Source organism: Tachypleus tridentatus, chromosome 1, assembly GCF_004210375.1.
Source record: "Tachypleus tridentatus isolate NWPU-2018 chromosome 1, ASM421037v1, whole genome shotgun sequence".
NCBI classification, from domain to species: Eukaryota; Metazoa; Arthropoda; class Merostomata; order Xiphosura; family Limulidae; genus Tachypleus; species Tachypleus tridentatus.
In genome coordinates this window covers 90,139,712-90,161,515 of record NC_134825.1, presented here as the reverse complement: position 1 = coordinate 90,161,515, position 21,804 = coordinate 90,139,712, and the positions used below count along the sequence as shown (strand labels likewise).

General features: G+C 32.3%; 1 protein-coding gene across 1 annotated transcript in view; it reads left to right on the top strand.

Moving 5' to 3' along the window:
- Positions 1 to 21,804, top strand: part of LOC143255317 (potassium voltage-gated channel protein eag-like) — a 125,975-nt gene that overhangs the window by 46,804 nt on the left and 57,367 nt on the right. Inside the window, exon 2 of the mRNA XM_076510787.1 lies at positions 17,161 to 17,394. Within this exon, the coding sequence (XP_076366902.1) occupies positions 17,161 to 17,394 (234 nt within the window). The remainder of the gene's footprint in view (positions 1 to 17,160; positions 17,395 to 21,804) is intronic.

Here is a 21,804-nt window from a genome sequence, read left to right as displayed (position 1 = left end):
GACACATAATGATGGGCTGTCTGTACTTTGTATACCGTGGGAAATCCTACGCTGGATTTTAGTATTGTAAGTCTGTAAATAAATTTCTGTTGTATCACTGAAGAAAAATAAGAGAAGAGCACATATTATTTATTAAAATATCTAGAATTCGTGCATTTCTTCAGCAAAATTTCTAATCATATGTTATGAGCCCGACACTAAAGTGACGACTAAATATTCTTAGATCTTTAAATTATGATCCATCTCAATATGAATTTATTTGAACGTTGTTTTGCACTACTTTGTTCCTTAGTAAAAACATGCCCCCAGTGACTCAGCGGTATGTCTGCGGACTTATAACACTAAAATACGGTTTTCGATACCCGTGGTGGGCAGAGCATAGATAGCCCATTGTGTAGCTTTGTGCTTGATTCAAAACAACAATACTAGAAACACACACATAAAGTAGAAAAACCTGGACTTGCGTTATATCTTTGAACAGCTTCTAGAACTAAATTTATGAGAATGATCTCTCACTGTATAATATCTTTACATAGAATTTTGATTTTAATAAATTAAGATTGATTTTGTGACATACTTATTCTAACACATAGTAAATTTACATGTTGAATACGCAAATTTGCCCCCTTCTCTGTGTTTGTTTTTGAATTTCACGCAAAGCTACACGAGGGCTATCTGCACTAGCTGTCTCTAGTTTAGCAGTGTAAGACTAGAGGGAAGGCATCTCGTCATCACCACCCACACCAACTCTTGGGCTACTCTTTTACCAACGAATAGTGGGATTCACCGTGACCTTATAACGCCCACCACGGTTGAAAGGGCGAGCATGTTTGGTGTGACGGGGATTCGAACCGCCAACTCTCAGATTATGAGTTGAGCACCCTAATCACCTGTTCATGCCAGGCCTTCCTCTGTTTTATAATTTTATTAAATGCATTACATTGGCTACGCTAGTTTATAATTTAACAGTGTAGGTAGCATACTGGATTTAATAATTACAACTTAATGCAAAAATTATTGTAACAATACTAAGTGACTTTTTTAAAATGATTTGGTACTGGGTACTGGTGTGTACCAGCTGAAATTCACCCTAAACACAGTGCTTTACTACTTAGCTCCTGTCCACCTATGTCTTATTGGTAAGTTTGAGGGCTCACTCCGCTAAAACCTGGGTTTTAATACCCATGTTGGGCACACGAAAGATAGTCCTTTACGTAGCTTTGTGCTTTACAATAAAGAAACAAAACAGTGCTCCTTTAAATACATTCCGTATAATTAAAACACTTATTAAATCAGCATTTCAAACTAACTCGCTTTGAAAATGTGTATGTTATTATTGTTGAAGTTAAGAATTGAGACATAATCGAAATGATGCTTGTCTCTGTAGTCATGTGTGTTGGTAGTTGCAATAGAGTTTGTCGAAGTTGTGTTTTCCATTCTCAACACACTTTATTTGGAAATCAGATCAAACAAATGAAGTCAATCAGCAGTTATGTATGTCTCACTAGAGATATAGTAATAAAATATTGAAACATGAAACCTTTTAAAGCCCGTGTGACGGGTTTACTATCATATATATATCTTAATATTGATGTTTGTTTAAGTTAAATTTATATTTACAAATAATTGTTAAGATAACTATTAAATCTGTAGTGCGAATTTCTCACCTTTTCATTAAAATTGTAGAAGTATAAGGTATAAAGAATATATACGTGTGCGTAAACACTTTTGTATTGTCAATATTGTTGTGCAGGCTGAAATTTGTAGGAACTTTCCTCACGTTTATAAACATAACTAACGCGACGTGACAAGAGACACTCCATATTATGGGTTTGCTAGAGCTGGTATACTATAAACTTTGGAAGCCATAACTGTGATTAACGCTTATTAATCAGGAACTTCAAATATTTAACCAGAAACTTTTATGTATTTGGAACATTACAAACCATTTAACTTCAGTAGATTCATATCATACATTATTTTTGTGAAAACATTATATATATTCAGCAGTAGAAAATGTGACTGGCCAAGAAAAAAAGAGTACAGAGCTAGCTAGCTCCCTGTTAAGTGAATTGTACTTACACCAACTCGGAATTAACTCGCTCATCGTGAACCCTCGATAAAACATCAAAGGTTTTGCAGACATATGCAAACAATATTGTGTCTTCTTCTTGGTCTAGAACTTCCAAGAAATTTCTTGGTTTGAAATTGTATCATTGTTTGTATATTAATATATACTTGTATTAAAAATGAAAACTGTGTTTATCAATCTTTTTAGCAATAATCATAAATTGGTTACATCTTGACATTTATTAAATTTCTAAATCTTAATTACAATTTAACTCAGTTTTAGGCTATCTGAAATTGTAATGCACAACACCCGTAAGTAAGTTAATGTATCTTTTGAATTAAGTTGATATATTATATTAGAACATTAAGTATTGTAAAAGGAGGACAGATTTCTAAGCAATTAAATAAAATAATGTATTTTATTCGATATAAAACATTATGAGATCACTTACGCCATACTCAGTTAGTATGAAAAGCTTGTAAAGCATTTTCTAGAAGTCTATTAGATATCTAGTTATACCAGATTATCTGTCATAGTAGTGAAAAATCAGTACACTCAATTAAAAATTTTGAACTAATTTACCAGAGGGAGCCAGAATCAGAAAGGACACGATAAACATATAAAGTATCAATATAAAGTGAGTTATTGGAACTGAATGCTTCATATATAAATCGTATATGTTTAGTTTATGCGAAAAATTCTTATTTTGCAGTCAGAAAAGGGAACATTTTTATACTAAACTTATATGCATACTTGTTAAGTACAGTCTATTCATTATGTTTGTTACAATGATTAGATCGCTAATACATACATGAGGTATAAGAACCTACCACAATATATATCATACTTGATTAATTCATTAACACTATGACTAGTATAAGAAATAATGTGATTATACATTTGAAATTATAGGTTTATACACATTTATACACACTTTATACACATGAAATGTGAGAGATTAACAGAATGGATAACGTGATTAGCTAGCCAATTGAAGTTATACCTTTAATGTTTTTTGTTTGTACTTAAGCACAAAGTTAAACAATGGGCTATCTGTTCTCTGCCCACCATGGGTATCGCAACCCGCTTTCTAGCTTGTAAGTCCGAGGAAATACCGCTTTGTCCCGGGGAGAGGTACCTTTAGAGTTCCTAAACAAACACTTCATGCACGTGAAATATGATGGATTAACAAATTATTGAGATTTGTCTGTATAATTTATATATATATTAATCATCCAATGTATTAATGTTTGTAAAACGGTAATAACATTTTACAACAAGCATCAATAACACGATACACACAGACAAACATACCCATTAGTGGACTCATTAATCTGTTTAGTAATTTCCTAACTCTTAAGAGGTTCAGTGGCAAGACTACGGGCTCTCACTCTTAAAAACTAGGTTTCGATTTCAAACAACAGGAAACTAACATTTCTGTAATTTTATATCCGTATTTTTCTACCAAAATATGTAAAGATTCAGTCATTTTTATCGGGGACGTCGTTTTCGCTATCAAATTAGTTACATAACGACGAGTCCATATTGTGCAACAGCATTCTAACAATGCTTGTAGTTCATCACAAAACGACATACCCAATAAAAGTCATTCTATTTCTTTACCTTATTATTATGAGAGATATATTTAATACAGCTCAAGCTCCTTACTAATAAAAGGTATTTTATTTTATTTATTCCCAATTTAAAACCGCAATTCTAGACTAGTCTATGAAACTCAAATGGAAATTACTTTTAGTACTGAGTAGATTCAGTAATAATAATAATTAAAACATCAAAAAATGTTAATATATATATATATATATATATATATATATATATATATAAACTGAAATTAGTAGAATGAATTAAAAATAGCGTTTATTTTTTTGTGATTCAAGTAGCATAGCAATGGAAAATTTGATTAAGTATAAAAAACCAAAACTGCAACTAACATTTTTTTTGGAAAACTGCAAAGAAACAAAGAAACTTTTAAGAACTGATTAAAACAGAATTGTGTACATGATAAAGCTGGTTAGAAAACAGAAATACAAACCTTACATTGAATCTACCCTATTGTATAACATGACTCCTGCAATGGAAACTATTTATATCAAATGAAGTAAACGTATTATCCGTAAATAAACATTTGTGAGAGGAAAAAGTAAATTTTTGTACCCTAATGAGTCTGAAATATATTTTCTCTGAACCTGAATTATCCCACACTTATCTAAACAAATAGTAAAAAATATATTTGAAAAGTCATATTTTTCTGAAAATTGTTGGAATGCCTCATTGCTTCAATCCATACTTATAATTATGAGATAAATATTTTAATTTGTGTAGGGATACTAATTTTTAATGATATTATATAACGTCTAAAATACGTTAGTATTTCGAAGAATTCTATAAAATAAAAGTTGATGTCACAAAACAGGATAAGTTTCACATGTGCGTGTGTCATTGATAAAATAACGTTGAGGATTCACTTATAAATTTATATGAAATGTAATAAACATCATTCAAAATATGCTTTTTGCTCTTATTCTTTAGCAATTCTTAGTCACCAGCAATAAAGAGTCAAACTTGTGGTTTACGATAAACGCCTTCTTAGTGAGAGATATATCTTTGTCATAGACTGTGAGAAAAGGAAGGTGGTTTAGAATAAATTCTTGTTTCGTTACAAATGTTTGTCATGGACTACGAGAAGGAAACAGATGGTTTATGATAAATTCTTGTTTTGTTATAACTGTTTGTCATGGACTACGAGAAGGAAACAGATGGTTTACGATAAATTCTTGTTTTGTTATAACTGTTTGTCATGCTCTATGAAAAGGAAATAGGCGGTTTACAATAAAATCTTGACTAGTTATAGATGTTTGTCAAGAACTATTAAAAGGAGACAGGTGGTTTACGATAAATTCTTGCTTTGTTGTAGCTGTTTTTTGTGGTATATGAAAAGGAGACAGGTGGTTTACAGTAAAATTTGTTTATTATATTTGTTTGTCATGATCTATGAAAATGAGACAGGTGGTTTACGATAAATTCTAGCTTCTTGAACTGAAAGATGCCCTCTTTCAACTACTATACTAAGACATTAAAAACTGTGTTTCACATACTTTTTAAAATACAAATATTGATTATTTAGACAATGTTATTTTTATGTGTAAAAAAGGAAATACAAAAGTTGATACTTTGTAATTACTATTAAAAAGTTTTAAATGCATCAACCATCGTTGTATCTATAAATGACTGATATGAAACTGTCGGAAATATTTAAACAATTAAAGAACGATTGTTCCACTAAGTGTAAATTAATTATTAAATAATTTATAAAGAGATTTAGATCTGTATCATAAATGTTGATTATTAGTGTTACTTAGATAGAAATTGTTTGATTCTCACTTGGGCTCTACAATACCAAATCACATTAGTTGGTTTTAAATGTCTCAGGATCTCCTGTTGAAGGTATTAATGTACAAAAACCCTCAGTGCTAAGCATAAGATTAAGGACACGTTATTTGAGTAGTTTTTTCTAGATGATTTTACTTATTTAATACATAGTAACAATTATCAGGTAGAAGTAATCATAAAGTGGTTTGGATGGGGATTTGCTTAACGTTTGATAACCTTCAGATGGTTTAGTGTAATCTAATTCTTTTCCACTCAGGTAATAACTTTATTAAGCTTGTATTAAAATGTAGGACAAAAGCTGTTAATAAAAACAGAACTTTAGCTAATTCTGAAGTCCAATATCTGTTTTATTAATGCTGATGTTGCTCTTCTAGGTTTTTGTTTTTATTTTAATAACAAACACGATGAGTCAGTACACTTGGGGTTGTGAGTAATTTTTAGTTCCACTTCATTTTGGTTTTGATTTAATAAATACGTAGATTAGAGTATGGAACCGAATGTGTTTCTAAATTGTGGAAAAGTTATCACGTCTTTAATAGGATAACTATGACGATTAGGAATAAAAGGGAACTTTGAACAACTGTGACCTACATTTGTTTAGTTTTAACGTTATAAGTCAACAAGTACCGACTGAAAACATCAACTTCTTTTCTTTTTTTATACAAAGATTATTTCATCTAAATAAATATTTTCATGGAGAGTTTATTTTATAAACTGTAGCTATAGCTACTTCAGCATTTATAGTTTTAAAAACAAAACTAGGATACTATTACATAGCGAGGTTACTATTACCCACTGCCTCAAAAGTTCGCCTCTCCAGATAAAACATATAGAAATAAAAACACGTTGATTTATGCAGGACCAAATTAAGAGGGGAGTAAATAAATGCAAATGTTTCGAGCCCGTTGGATCGAAGCTCCCCCTGCCTAGTTAAGAGAAAAACAAAATAAAACTGTTTCATTGAAAAACGTGTTTGTAACTGTCTTTCTATGACAACAGCGATTTCATTCGTTTTGTATAAACTTTTTATTTTGTAATTTTTCACTAACATGCGCTAAAAACTTGTTTTATATAGTTGCTCGCTCTTTAACAAAAACACTCAGTTGCTACTTTCCACAACACGTCTGTTGCTGTTCGGATCCATCTGAGCTTAATAGTGAATAACTACAGTGGCGAGGGCCCGGCATGGACAAGCGTGTTAAGGCGTGCGACTCGTAATCTAAGGGTCACGGGTTCGCATCCCCGTCGCGCCAAACATGCTCGTCCTTTCAGCCGTGGGGGCGTTATAATGTGACGGTCAATCCCACTATTCGTTGGTAAAATAGTAGCCCAAGAGTTGGCGGTGGGTGGTGATGACTAGCTGCCTTCCCTCTAGTCTTACACTGCAAAATTAGGGACGGCTAGCACAGATAGCCCTCGAGTAGCTTTGTGCGAAATTCCCAAACAAACAAACAAACAATACAGTGGTGAGAGATCAATAACCAAAAACAAGTTAAGGTCAACAATGAAAGACAAGCAGTTGAAGGCCCTAGCGATGCTCTCCATAAAAACTGACATTTTTTTTTAGACGTACTGATTCTGGATCGACTGTAAGCTATTTTGTGGCTCCAAATACTATAAATATATTGTATATAGAGAATCATGTGTATACGTGTATTTGGGTATTGCTGAAATTCTGGTTGATAAATGGTATCTATTCAATTTACGGAACTCCATCTATAAAATTTGTCTTTAGTCCCCAAAGCCCTTAATCCGTCCCTGGACGTAAATTATATCACCTCTTGCTTATATAATGCTGTATTGTCTGAAAGTAAAAGTTATACTGAATAATTTTGTATTTTAGACAAATGAGGGTAACATTTTTACACCGTGCTCTTTGGGTACATACAGCTGATTTTAGTAAAGGTTATTAGTCGCTACTATGAATTTTACTAAATCTATTTTGAAATGTTTGATAGGAGACATAAAGAATGAAATAGTGCCCATCAAATTTGAATGTTATATCGCAAATCTGTGTAACTGAAGCAAATTTTCATATTTTTCATGTTCACCGAAATAATTTAGCAAGAAAAGTCCTTATTGCCTCCTCCCCCGGTTCCTCGGAAAATAGGTAATTGAAAAATGATATACCTCTAGTTCTTCCATCGTTTCGTTTGGGAGTTAATTTACTTTTCTCTCTAATTAACACTAAACAATTTATTTTGGCAACTTCTGAACATGTTTAAACACGAGCTTATTAAAAAACGGAAGTCCTGGTAACGGATGCAAAAAAAAAGAATGAAACAAATTAATCAGAATTAATAACTTCCTCTTTGTCTTATATTTGAATTTTTATTGTAAGTACTTTTGCAGACTTTCTTATTCAGTGAAGGAAAAGTCATTTTGAGCTGAAAAACGGAACTCGTGTAGTTCAGTGTGTAATGTTGTTTCAAGATTAATGTGGACCTCGATGAAACCTCGGTCACGCTAACGATGTATTCACTTTGACAGTATGTAACCATGTCTATAGATGTCCAAAAGACACATCGCAAATGCTTTTCTTTAGAAGTCGTCTACGAAATATGAAATATTTGAATGTATTCAAAAGATTTGTTCTTGTCGAAAGGTGACCCTTAAACGTAGGTTGAAATTTTATAAAACTTGTACTGATATATTAAAAACCGCGTGAAATGATTCACCATCCACATGAGGGGACTTTGTAGTAAGAGCTACACTTACCAAAAGATGACATAAAGTACGGTGAAAAAAAGAAATATGTAGTTTCGTGTTTAACTTGAATGGAGGTACGTAGATGCAAACAAACAAATTCTGGAGACTTCATACCCAATGAAATGTACAAAGCCTTTCGTTCACATTGTATAAAAGTGTATTTAGAAGATAAGAACAATTGTTTTTCCAACACTAGAAACAAACCTGAGAACGTACGCTCAGTAAATGAAAATATTCTTTTTCAATTAGTTTGAAGTTGTTTCGAAAGAGGATGATTTAAGCCTATAAACGAAAAAAAAAGTGAATATTGCAATAAAACATGGGTCTAAAACGTAAAATAAGGAGCAATAAAAATTAACTTATGCGATGATGATAAACAGTGGTGTAACAAAGCTAAAAAGCTGCTTATGCCTATGAATAAACCTGGCATTTGCACAGATGTAGAATATGAAATATACATTCTGACGTGCATAATACATTCATGTGATTTTGAAAAACCTCTAACAAATAGGAAGGACAAGTGCATAAACATGGTAATGAGAACAGGGCAAAATTAAATTACGTGTCTAACTTTGAGAATCATGATGCGTTTTAACTGTAGACGATAATCCATAAGTATAAATTCCGTGAACAATAAAAATAAATTAGCAATAAATAAATAAAAAAACCTTACCTATCAAGTTCTAGCAGCGTTCATTTAAGTGATTAGTCACTACGTTATCTTTAATGTATGTCTTCACTTATATTGGCTGGTCTGACGTTTCTGTTGGCTCAGCGGCGATTAGTTTAGTGATTGCTTTTCTTATATCATTTTGCCTTATCATCTTCAGCCTCCTTCTTCCATTCTCATCTTCATTGTCACATTTTCTTTGGTCCTTGTTTGTGGTCTTCAATGGGTCATCTTGAGCCAAGTTATCAGTATTTATTATTCTGAGCTTAATTGATGACAAACCATAGTATTATCGTGTTCTGTAACTCTTCTCATTTGCAGTTCGACATCTGACACTAATATCACTGTTAAACTCATTTTTTCTATTAGTTAAATTTATTTTCTTAAAGCTATATACGTACACGTTCTATAGTAGAGAACTTAATGTAGACTACTTCTTCATACATCCGTTATGAGTGTTGGTTAAAGTGATTCTGAGTTTTACAATAGACTCTCAATAAAGTTTTATATTATAATCCTTGCAAGTTCGTTTCTTGTGTTGAATGACCATCTCCATCAGAACTTAGTTCTGAATTTTACAATAAACATCAGGTTGTACCATATACTTTCATCTTTATTTGTACATTAACACTTGTTGACCAAAAGAAAGGCTTCTAATGTTTTTGTAAAAAGGTTTATAATACAGTCGTATTTGGAACTGATATTTTAAACTGTACCATAATCTCAATTGTTCATTTTTATGGGTTACTCTGATGATTTTTCTGTAAAAAAATTCTTCTCTTATGTTAAGGAGACATGCTGTCAGTTAATAACATACTGCTATTACATATTCGGCCCTTTCATTTGCATATTTAGTGATAGCAGAAATATATTGATTATCTCTGTAATTATAAATGTGTGTATTTCTTTAAGCGCTTCCAGTAGCAGTGAGTAGTTTCTGTTTCTTAGTCCAGAGCTACCCAACAGACTGTTTGCAGTCTGTACATCGCGGAAAATCGAACCCTGGATTTTAGTGTTGTAAATACCTTAAGCTTTTTAGGTAAGCGCTAGTTTTTTGTCTTACAAAATATGAATTTTCTTTGCAAAATAAGAACTTTCTACGTTTCTCAGATTTACCTCTGATTACCAGGAGACTGTATGACGATAAAATGCACGAACGGACTGTTATGTAAGTTTTGCTTAAAAATATCAATTTCTGATATTTCAGAGCGTATAAAATAGAGGCAAATATTTTAACTATTAATCTGGTGAGAAATGTTTAATGTGATGTACTTATATTTATCAAGTATACATGTAAAGTAGTTTTATTGATATATTTGAAAATTAAATTAATAATATTGACAAAAACTTTATTGATCACTTGTATTATTACATAAGGTTGATTGTATGACTTTCTTTTAAAATAATATATTTGTTATTAGACATTTTACTGTATTCAACATTGGTTATATTTTTTTTATGTTTTCCAAAGTTAGTGTGTGTGTGTGTGTATATATATATATGCATATATACGATTCAAGCAATGAATTTTGAACGTAAAAATTTCAATAAAAACGAAGTATTGGAAAAACGTTATTAACTGCGAAGAGAAATATGAGCATACTTACACAGAAAAGCCCAACATAAATTGCATTTCGTGTTTGTGTTTATTACAAGTGCTATCGCACACTTCAATAAAAAAAACAAGCCTGGCATGAAGATAAATTGATATTTTGAATATACATTTCAAGCGTTTGTGGCATTTTTTCGATATTACGATACATGTGTGGTACTTTAAACTTTATGTATAAGATACATTACACAAACTTTAACTCGATTTGCTACGATGTTCTTCTCCACCGCTATAATTTAATCTGTCATATTTCTACCCAATATACTCGACGTCGCCGCCACAAGGTAATCCGTCTTTTTGACGTGAAAAACATTGCGTTCCATACAAATACGTTTGATCCCACTTCTCAAAATAGATCACAACAGTATTACCAGGTTGAAAATTTAACATAAAAATTAGTAAAATTGTTCAAAACTTAGTGAAAGAATATAATTAACAGGGTTGTCATGATTTTAGAATGTCTGTCAACCATAAGGGGGTGCTGGACGAAAAGAATATGAAGTCATGGTACAGTTGATGAAGAAAGTTCCATTATTCACTAACCAATTTCGACTTTTTCTGTGATTTTAAAATTGTAATTAATACTTTAATTTAGGCACATGTAATTGAGCTTTCTATAACACATACTCTTTTGGATAAAGTCGAAATGGAACAAGCAACAGTTTAAAATGATAAAAGTAGGAACAGCAATAATAAAAACAAATAAAATAAAATTGTGGATGACGTTTCAACAATATGTAGTTTATTTAAATAGCTTAATATTGCGTGAAACACGTTGTGATTTGATTGGCATTTTAGTAAGGTCGTATTTAATAATACAGTTCTGCTACCAACACGAAGTTTTGACATGTAGAGAAACTTGAATCTCGTAAATTTAATTTGTCTGCCACACATTTCATTTTTTTTACGAATATAATTCATATTTATATATAAATTATGAGAAGAAGATCGTTATCATGGTTGGAAAGCTCAGCTCCAAATAATCTTGCTTTTTGTCTATAAATATTTATGACATTAATTCACCTTTTGATTACAAATTTCGTTACTATTCGCACTCTTTTCTATAGATATAACAATATTCAGTTACTGAATATGGAGGTGTATCAGTGAGATTTGCAAGTGAAGATACTTTCTTTATGGAAGGAAAAAAACTTATCTGAAACTTTTCGGGGCGTTAATAAAACATCGTTATTATTTCAAATAAACCTATGAACGTCACGAGCGTAATAACGAAAAAAAAAGAATAACCTTAAAATTAAGCATCTAAAAATTTAACACCAGTTAAAGAAATTGATAGTATAATGTCAAAATATGTTAAGAAATATTGAAAAGTTTGATATATATATATATATGTGTGTGTGTGTGGAAATCCGATATGATGTTTAAAATGATCGGACTTGGCTTTACATTTATTAGTTACTTTTAAACGACGTCTTTAGAAAAGCATTTTGAAACAAAAATATGTTTTTCTTCCTTACTTAGGGCCTGGCGTGGCCAGGTGGTTAAGACACTCGACTCGTAATCTGAGGATCGCGGGTTCGAATTCTCGTCACACCAAACGTGCTCGCCCTTTCAGCCGTGGGGGCGTTATAAAGTGACGGTCAATCCCACTATTCGTTGGTAAAAGAGTAGCCCAAGAGTTGGCAGTGGGTGGTGATTACTAGCTGCCTTTCTTCTAGTATTACACTGTTAAATTAGGGACGACTTTGCGCAAAAACAAACCAATCCTTACTTAGCGTTTATCCTGTAACCTAATCCTCCTATTTGGTCTGAAATATTTACACTTTTGATGTATAATCTCCAAGTATTTAATATTAATCTTATTCTTGACTTGTTTAATAACAATTTAAGCTTATTACAATTGTTCATTTATATTTTTATACAGTTTCGTGAAAATTTAAAATGAATACCTTAAGGTATTACTTTTGAGCACAAGACTTCCAGTTACTTAAATTATAAGGTTTCTCATGTATAAACACATTCGCTTCATTAAACATTCACATATTTCAGTGTCGCCACAGACAAGGAATGAAAGTAATTTATGTATTACGCCTGAACTTGCGTCTGCTCGTATCTTTAGCGTGTTAACTTTACATACTTTTTTGTATTTATTTACCCAGACATTACTGCGTCGTTTTATCAAATATTCATGGTAACCATTAGTGTGTGATTCATTTATTATGTATGTATTTGGAATGCATACTCGCTTGCTGACAACGAACGTTTATTTTACAAAATTAAATGGATTTATTGTTTTGAATATTCGACTCCTGTACTGACAAAAAACACACACACACACACACACAGAGATATATATAGGGAAGCGTAAAGGGATAAGCAGATATAAAGCTATGTAGATAAATTACTAAAAAGGCACGGCATGGACAGGTGGGTTAAGGCGTTTGACTCGTAATCTGATGGTCGCGGGTTCGAATCCCCGTCGTACCAAACATGCTCGCCCTTTCAACCGTCGGGCGTTATAATGTAATGGTCAATCCCACTATTCGTTGGTAAAAGAGTAGCCCAAGAGTTGGCGGTGGGTGATGATGACTAGCTGCCTTCCCTCTAGTCTTACACTGCTAAGCTAGGGACGGCTAGCGCAGATAGCCCTCGAATAGCTTTGCGCCAATTTAAAAAACAAACAAACAAACAATAGATTACTAAAAACAAAGTACGTTTGTATTCTCTAATGTTTCAGCGACAGCGAAAATTTAGACAACACCACTATTTTATATTTATTATTTTGCAGAACCACTACAAACATGTGGAATGTTGTAACTGTTTATTCAATTTAACATGCCATATAAAATATTATTAAAATTTTCATTGTATTTGTAGGGAACGCTGCTCATTCGAGATTATCTTTTCTGGCCGTATCTAGTACTTGATAAGTAATTTACCCACCTAACTTGGGTCCGAAGGGCGCGGGTTGTTGTTTTGAATTAAGCTCAAAGAAACACAATGGGCTATTTGTTCTCTGCCCACCACGGGTATCGAAACCCGGATTTTAGCGTTGTAAGTCCGCAGACATACTGCTGAGCCACTGGGGGGCTAGGAGCGGGTTCGGATCTCCCGTCACACCAAACTCATTTAACTTAACAATGCAGAAAAACACGCACTTGGTAATTTCGTTTAATAGATAATTAAACACTCTCTATATTTTGAAAATTCTGAAACAGTTTCAAGCTCTTGCTGGGATTACATAACATTATTTAAACCAGTATCAGTGCTGGTTTTTTGGTTTTCTACAGACTCAAGTTCTTCGCTAATTATATTTACATATTGCCAAGCTAAACCTTCACAATATCGTTTGCAATGGGCTATTTGTGTTGCGCCCACAACGGGTATTGAAACTCGGTTTTTAGTGTTATAAGCTTTCAGACATGCCGCTGAGCCACTAAGAGGGGATCCAAACTATTATTGGAGCATTCTGTTGTTTTTTTTCAGTTGCTACCAGGATGTAATTGTTTTTCTTAATATTTAATTCGTGTCTCTTAATGTCAGTAATTGTTTAGGGCAGAGATCCTCAAACGTTTTTGCTGCCCCTATTTGAAATGATTTAAGGCTTTGACGACCCCTTCTCTGCACAAACACATACATACTTTAAAATGTTTTTCATATCTCGTGGTCCTACTACAATAATCTTGCGATCCTTTCGGGGTCAGGGCCCCAATTCCTGAAACGTTGGTTTAGGGAAAACTTAATATGTGAAATAAAAGTAAGCGGTTTCGTCAAAAGCGTCTCCTGTACAGCTATTTGACAAAGGAAAACAAAAACTATATGATAGCTACAGCACGTGTTTCTAGAAATTGCAATGATATATGTTTCTTTTGTTTGCCTTCTTCTGATACATTACTCAGTATAGTATTGATTTATTTCGCTTAACATTCTTTCCTGATGTTGAGGTAACAAGTCATCAACATCTTAAAATTGATGGCTTTATTTATTCTTTTTTTTCTCTGAATTATAATTTTTGTTGTTGATCGAACTGTATCTTTCTGCTCCTGTGTTATTATTCAACAGTATGCAGACAACTCCTATAGATGAGAAACACATATTAGTATAAGGTGAGAAGAAAACTGTTGCTTTTGCCTCATGTAATCAACCACACACACACACATACACATATATGTATATATATTGGAAATATAGTGACTATTTTAACATAGGCACAACTAGCTCACTTCGATCGTTAAAGTGCAAAGACTGGAAAATAAAACAAGAAACGTAATGTTTGGCCCGCACATCCTGTGATAATAAAGTTCGTATATTTGCCATTGTTTTGTTTCATCCACCTTTCTGTTGGCTTTCTTTCTATTGCTTGTTTTTCCAATGAGCTACTAACATAATTGTTTTTAGTATTTTCGTACAGTTCCATCGTTAAGTCTAACAGCTTATTTTTTACTCGTTTTAATTGATTTGTTCTTGTTTCTTCACACTAAGTATCGCAATCTTTCGATAGAGAGAATTTTTTTTTTTAATTTGGAATTTGTATGTAAAAATCTTCAGTGCAAGGCCAGTGTTATGCTGGATCGAAGATTTTATATTTGGCATTTCATCTCTCTACCTTTAAAATACGTGTTATATGATAAAATCATGTTTTTTGAGTAGTGCTACTTCGGTAGAAACACAGGCTAGTCATTCACAGTTCATGAAGATTCTTAACTCGTATTCAACAAACCTGATACCTCTCTAAAATTCTAATGTTAAACATTTAAGTAGTGGACTGTAAAGGGAATCGGAATACTGAATTATTGACAAGAGATTTTACAACTTATGTAAATGTACATTCATTTCATAAAATTGGATTGTTAAGATAATGACGACTAGTTTATGTAGTTCCCTTCTTATAATAACATTATTGTACACCAGGTCAATTGCGGGCAGAGCGTGGTTCAGTGATCAACTGTGGAGCTGAGGTTTAAGTTTCTTTAGTGTAAAAACAATTAGAAATTGCGCTTCGCTACTTGGACTATGGATGCGTTATAAAAGTGGCAGTCAAGTTTTATTAGTCGATCTAACACAAGTATTCCAGTATTTGACGATTGTTGTTGTTGAATAATAGCTGTCTTCCTTCTGATCTATAACTTCAAACTTAGGCACACCGTTAGTCCCTATGCAGCTTTTCGTGAAATCAAACAAGTTAGAAAAGGACACAAACAGGATTTGAAGGTTTCGTAGAAATCCGTATAGAGAGTTTGTTTTATTATATGATTTCGTAATAGCAACAACCGAAACCAGAAAAAAAGGCAGCAATTATAATTTGTCTTAATCCAGACAATGAAATGGCGATATGCACTCTACAATATCTATGTACGTTTTAAGTCGGTCACTTATCTCTACATGTTTCTGAAATTTCAAATTATTCTAACTGATTAAGCATGTAAAAATTAAGTTACATTTAATGAGCTTCAGAAGATGATTCTGGTTAAGGGAAATGTATGTAGGTTTCCGTTTGCGTACTGATTAAAGTGATTTTCCGTAGTTCGTAAATAATGAACATTTTTGAACCTAAGTTGAAAAAAAATATTGATGATTTTATTTTTTTCAAATGCTAGAAACAATCTTAAATAAAATTATAGATTCGTTACTGCATCATATATCACTAATTACGCATAGTTATCAACTTCTGTTACCTGCAATGTTTATAATTTTAGTTGTTTTTCAGTTTATATTTCTTTGACCATTTTTAATCTCTTAGTTGTGTGTATTATAAAACATTTTCATCAGAGTGAATTGAATATAAACATTCCACAGACAGATAAAAAATATATAGAAGCCCAACTTGAATGGTAGACGTTAAGACCAATACTACCAATCTCTTTAAGGTATGTCTTGTAACAATATAACATAATAACAAAAACGTGTTACAGGGATTGATAATTATGACTATACTAAGAATGTAACACTAAACAAACCATAGATTATATATATAAGAATCTATAACTTCAGGGTAATGTTGTTCGAACGCTACAAAAGTTTGCTAAATGAATGATAAATTTAAACTTGGTTATCTTGATCAGTAACATTTTATTAAACAATGCAGCTGTCACGTGAATGAGAGTGTTCAGAAAATAAGCTGACAACAGACTTTATCAATATCATTATATGGATAGTATAAAATGTCTTGATTTGATTACATAGAGTATAGCATTGAAAGATCAAACACCACGTTTCATTATTCGAAGACAAAACAAACAAAGTGTAGTTACTCAATCAGCATACTTCGTGATTAATTAACTCCAACTTAAACAACAACCACTAATGACTTTATAAAGAAGGAGATATCTATTTTTATATCTGCTTCGAATTTTAAAATAATTTTAAGCAACGTTTAGTAAACGTACAGAAGTCAATACTGCTCCTACGTTGTTTTATATACCCCGGTGAGTCAATAAATACCGAACCTACTACGTTCCCATTTTATGATCAAATATTCTCCAACAGATGACAAATAAAAGTGAAGGTTGTATTTTTTATACAAGATTATTTGAGATAGAATGAAGCTGGGAATCTACCCCTTAATTTTAAGTAATTATTATAACCCTTCTTGTTATTTCAGTCTAGAAAGAAGGAACTATTTTTAGAAATGTAGTCTCTACTAAGAAGGCTCTGTATTATTTTTATTTCATATATTACTATGGTCTCTAAGTAAACTGAGTATTAAATATTCTTTTGTTTTTTTAGCGGATTGTAGTTTCTTGTTGGGTAACGCTCAGATAGTGGATTATCCAGTGGTCTACTGCTCGGAAACATTCTGCAAAATCTCCGGGTTTAACAGAGCTGAAGTGATGCAGAAAAGCTGTCAGGCTAACTTCATGTATGGGGAAATGACTGACAAGAATACGATAGCCAAAATTGAACAGTGCCTAGAAAATCAGTCTTTAGACCAATTTGAAATCCTACTCTATAAAAAGAATCGTAAGTACAATTACTGTTAATAATTTCTGGCTTCTTAGTTTTACCTGTTATAATTGACTCATATAATATTGGCGAAACGTGTGAAGACTCTTAAAACATTCACTATTGTGTCAAGTAAGCGGACATGTACGCACATTTTCACCAAAATACATTTTTAAACTTAATATTTTTGCATAACTGATTCGTGAGTTCTACCTGCACTGCTCTTGTACAACGATTTTAGATTGAGTTTAGGGAAACTGTGTCAGAAACATACTTTTTTTGTTGAATAATATCAGCATTACACATTGTTAAGTGTATAGACCAAGAAGTCTCCTGATACAAACGTCAAAACATTTAAAGTTAAGGAACATCCATAATAATGTCTAATAATTCTGTTCTTTTGAATAAAACAGCATCAAACGATAAATGTAAAACCATTTTTATATATAAAGAAGATAAAATTTAATAGCTTGTTTAAAGTATGAATATAGCCTTGGTTACAAATTTAAAAAAAATGAAAGAGATTTGATTGTGCGATAAGTGAATAACATGCTTACAAGTGTTAACACGTTATTCCCTTTCATATGACTTTGGAAGTTATCATTGTGAGAATTTCGCCCAATGCTACCTGTTCTAGCCTTCCTTAATAGTAAAGTGAAGGCAGGTCGTCAATAACATTTACTATCAATTCTTATAACACATCCATTGTAGAGCTTGATTTTTGTTTCGACTGTAACGGATGCGAACTGTGGAATGTCGGATACGCAGGCTGACACGCAAACAACTAGGCCACGACCAGCCGTAGTCGTGGAGGAACAACCAACAATGTAAACGACACAACAAAACATAATCTTACTTCCTGTTCTGTACTAACAGATTAATAGGATTATTTTCAGATAGATGCAACCTTAACGTACTTTCATGACATTTCCTAAATATTTTATGAGCACCATAATGCTTTTTTATATGACTAAATAATTAAAAGTGAAAAACACAAAAAAACTGCAACGTACGATTGGCTGTACCAGTAAGTTTTTCAACCCAATTATACAGAAATTCCGAAAGCTTTTTAACGAAGCCATGTACAAATGGTTTCTATGTTATAGAAATGCAAACATTTATAGTTTAGTAGCAGTTAGCTTACACTTACACGACAGTGGCTCAGAGCATTACGCCAACCGCAAGTTTAGTGCCTTTTGATATTATAAATGTTTTTATTATGTGTGTATGTGTTAACACCTTTGATTTCTATAAAGCAGTATATGAGGTTCCTCAGAAAAAAAGTTTGCTCCAGTCACAAATACTTTGTATTATAGTACATATAAACAGAAGAAACTGAAACGGCTTAAGAATATTAAGATATAGTTATTTAACTTAAAACAGCCTCTCGTGATCTGAATAATTTATTTTAAATCTTGCAATAGTTTCAAAACGAACAAAAATGTTGAGAGACAATTAAAGATGAATAGTTAAATGCGATTGTAGTTGTGCAAAATTATAATTTAAATAAACTATTATTTGACAAAAGTATGTCGACCCGCTTATAAATGGTGAACTGCTGGACTGGTTGTCACCAAATTTAGCCTCTATCCTTAGGGCTCCCGAGGAATGACATAGGTGGCCGACGTATATCTTATGTCTTATGTTAATAAGAAGTAGCAGTAAGACATATTCTTGTGTGTATTAATGAAAATAACAGGTGGTGTGATAAATTAATGTTCTATGTCGACAGGTCGGAGTTAGTAATACAGTAGTGTTCTAAAGTGATGAGAAAAAAGCAGTGATAAAATTATATTAGTATTCTGTATAGGTGGACAGGAGGTGGCGGTGTATTGCTTTAACAGGAAGAAATAGTAGTAAGACATTATTATCTTGTATTAGTAATAAGAGGTACCGATAGACAATTTTAATGTCTTGTACTGAGGTGAGAGAGAATAATGACAAGAGACATCATCGTCCCATATTGATGGGCAAAAATAAAATACATTAGTGTTATACGTTGGCCCAAAGAAAGTAGTGAATTTTGTTTATTGAATTTCACGCAAAACTACTTGAGAACTCTCTGCGCTTGCCCTAATTTTGAAGCGATATAGCCTAGAGGAAAAGCGACTACTGAACACCACCTCAATCCAGTTCTTGGGCTATTTTTTATAAACGATTAATGGGATTGACTGTAATCCTATAAAGCTCTTAAGGCTGAAAGAGTGAGCATTGTCGGTGACAATTTAATGAAATATTTCCAAACATCTCTAATCATATTTCTGAAACAGAAACACTAGCAAAAAAGGTTCATACAACCAAGTAAAAAAGTGAGTTATAACTTTACCTTTAGCTATGCAACACAAAATTCATATTCAGCATGGTTTTACAAGAGACGAAATATAATGGGTCAGATTATCTTGTCATAAATAACACAAATCTATGTGTTTTTAAATACACAAGAACTTAATCTTATACTAAAATATTATATTCATTTCAAGTGTTTCATTAATTTGTAAACTGATACCATTTGTTAAAACTAGTTGATGTTCTAATTAAATATTCAAGATAGATGTACAGCCCTCAGAAATGAAATGAGAGATAAATCCGACTGCTAAATACGTGTCGCTTCTCTGAATCCTAGAGGTGCATGCCATATATAACGACAGTCGGTCCACCAGTTCGTCAGTTCTAAACGAGTATAAATACCTTTGTTAAATAATGGTTTAGTGCCTAATTTTTTATAATTAGTACTTTTAACTACTGTAAAAATAAGATCATATTAATGTTTTTGTCACACTTATAACCAGAATAAATAAATACCAATAATAAAAATTAGTACTATTTTAATGTAAACTCAAGAAATATACTTCAAATATACCTCTTATTAAATCTTCATTAGCAAAACAATTTCAGTAAATATGCACAAGAGATTCAGCGTCACTATTGCATCTGTGACAGTCGTTCTTCTGACTAAGATTAATATTATTAAGTCAACTTGGAGAAGATCGAACATGATGAAAGAAATTTCCCTATAATATATGCACTTTTTGAACTAACGAGGCTTAAACAACTTTGCAAATCAGAGAGGAAAGCTGAGTTCCTGGAAGACTTTTCAAATGACCATCTTGTTGCACAAGTAGAAAAATTTAAAAAAAATTAGTAGAAAGTTTAAAAAACATTATCTATTTCTTTTATGAATATAAACATTGTGGCGATTTAAGCCTGATTTCTGAATAAGTCTTCCATCATTAACAGACAATGTTACTTGATTGTAAAGAAAATGGGTTTAAGAAATCTTTAATGGGAATGGTGAAAACTGTCTTCCCACTTGCGAGTATTATGATCTATAAGGTCGCTCTGTGGTTAATGCTATTAACAATCCGTTGAGGTTGATAAAAGGGTCGATTTGTTTGACTTGTTAATAAACGAATTTTTTTTAAAAAGCGGTCCAACAATGAGGAGACTTACGAAGTAGTTTAACTATTTACATCTTTAAATGGTTTGAAACTTTACATCCTAAGTGCTTCTGAATATGAGGGAGATAAAAGTGAGATATCGAAGTGGTGAGGAAGAGGTAGAGGTAAGATAAATTTTTAATCATTATTCGTTGGTAAAAGAGTAGCCCAAGAGTTGGCGGTGGGTGGTGATGACTAGCTGCCTTCCCTTTAGTCTTACACTGCTAAATTAGGGACGGCTAGCGCAGAAAACCCTCGTGTAGTTTTGCGCGAAATTCAAAAACAAACAAACAGACATCTTGAATTCGATTCGTATAATTATTTGGATTGAATTTGACCACGATTACGAATATTTTTTAATGAGTTAAACAAGTGGTGATGATGTTGACAATGCTGATTACGCTAAAAAAAATCAGAATATTAAGACAGTGTAGGCTTGAACGAAACTCAAGAAGATACTGATTAGAATGAATAAGCAACAAAGGCAACCGTAAGAACCTTTAGTTCAATGTTGGACGAAGGCAGACTTTATACCTCCAAGTGCTAGTGCTTTTTGTCGTTAAAGTTACACAACATAATTCAATCCTCTGACTATTTAAAGCTATTTGTAGATGAAAATTTTATGTCTTAATTGTTAAGTGAAAGAAAAACTTATGTTAGAGAGCGGTATCCGACAAGCAATAGAGAAAGAAAGTAATTTCTTACGTTAATATTTTATCAGTATTATTCATAACCTAAGAGTGATACGTATTGGTCAACTGATTCACTGTACAAAACTTCACTCTTCAAAGATTTTCTAAGCAGGGGTTCCTAAAGTTTGTCAGCAGTGAAAGGATTAAGTAAGACCAAGTTCATTAAAAACGTAGAAAGATGAAAATTTTTCATCCACACAGATTTTACGCATCTTGAAAATACTTAACAAGTTTAGTTGGATGATCTAAAAGACTTAGTTTGTGTCGAATAACATTAGCTGGAGCACAAATGTTCTACT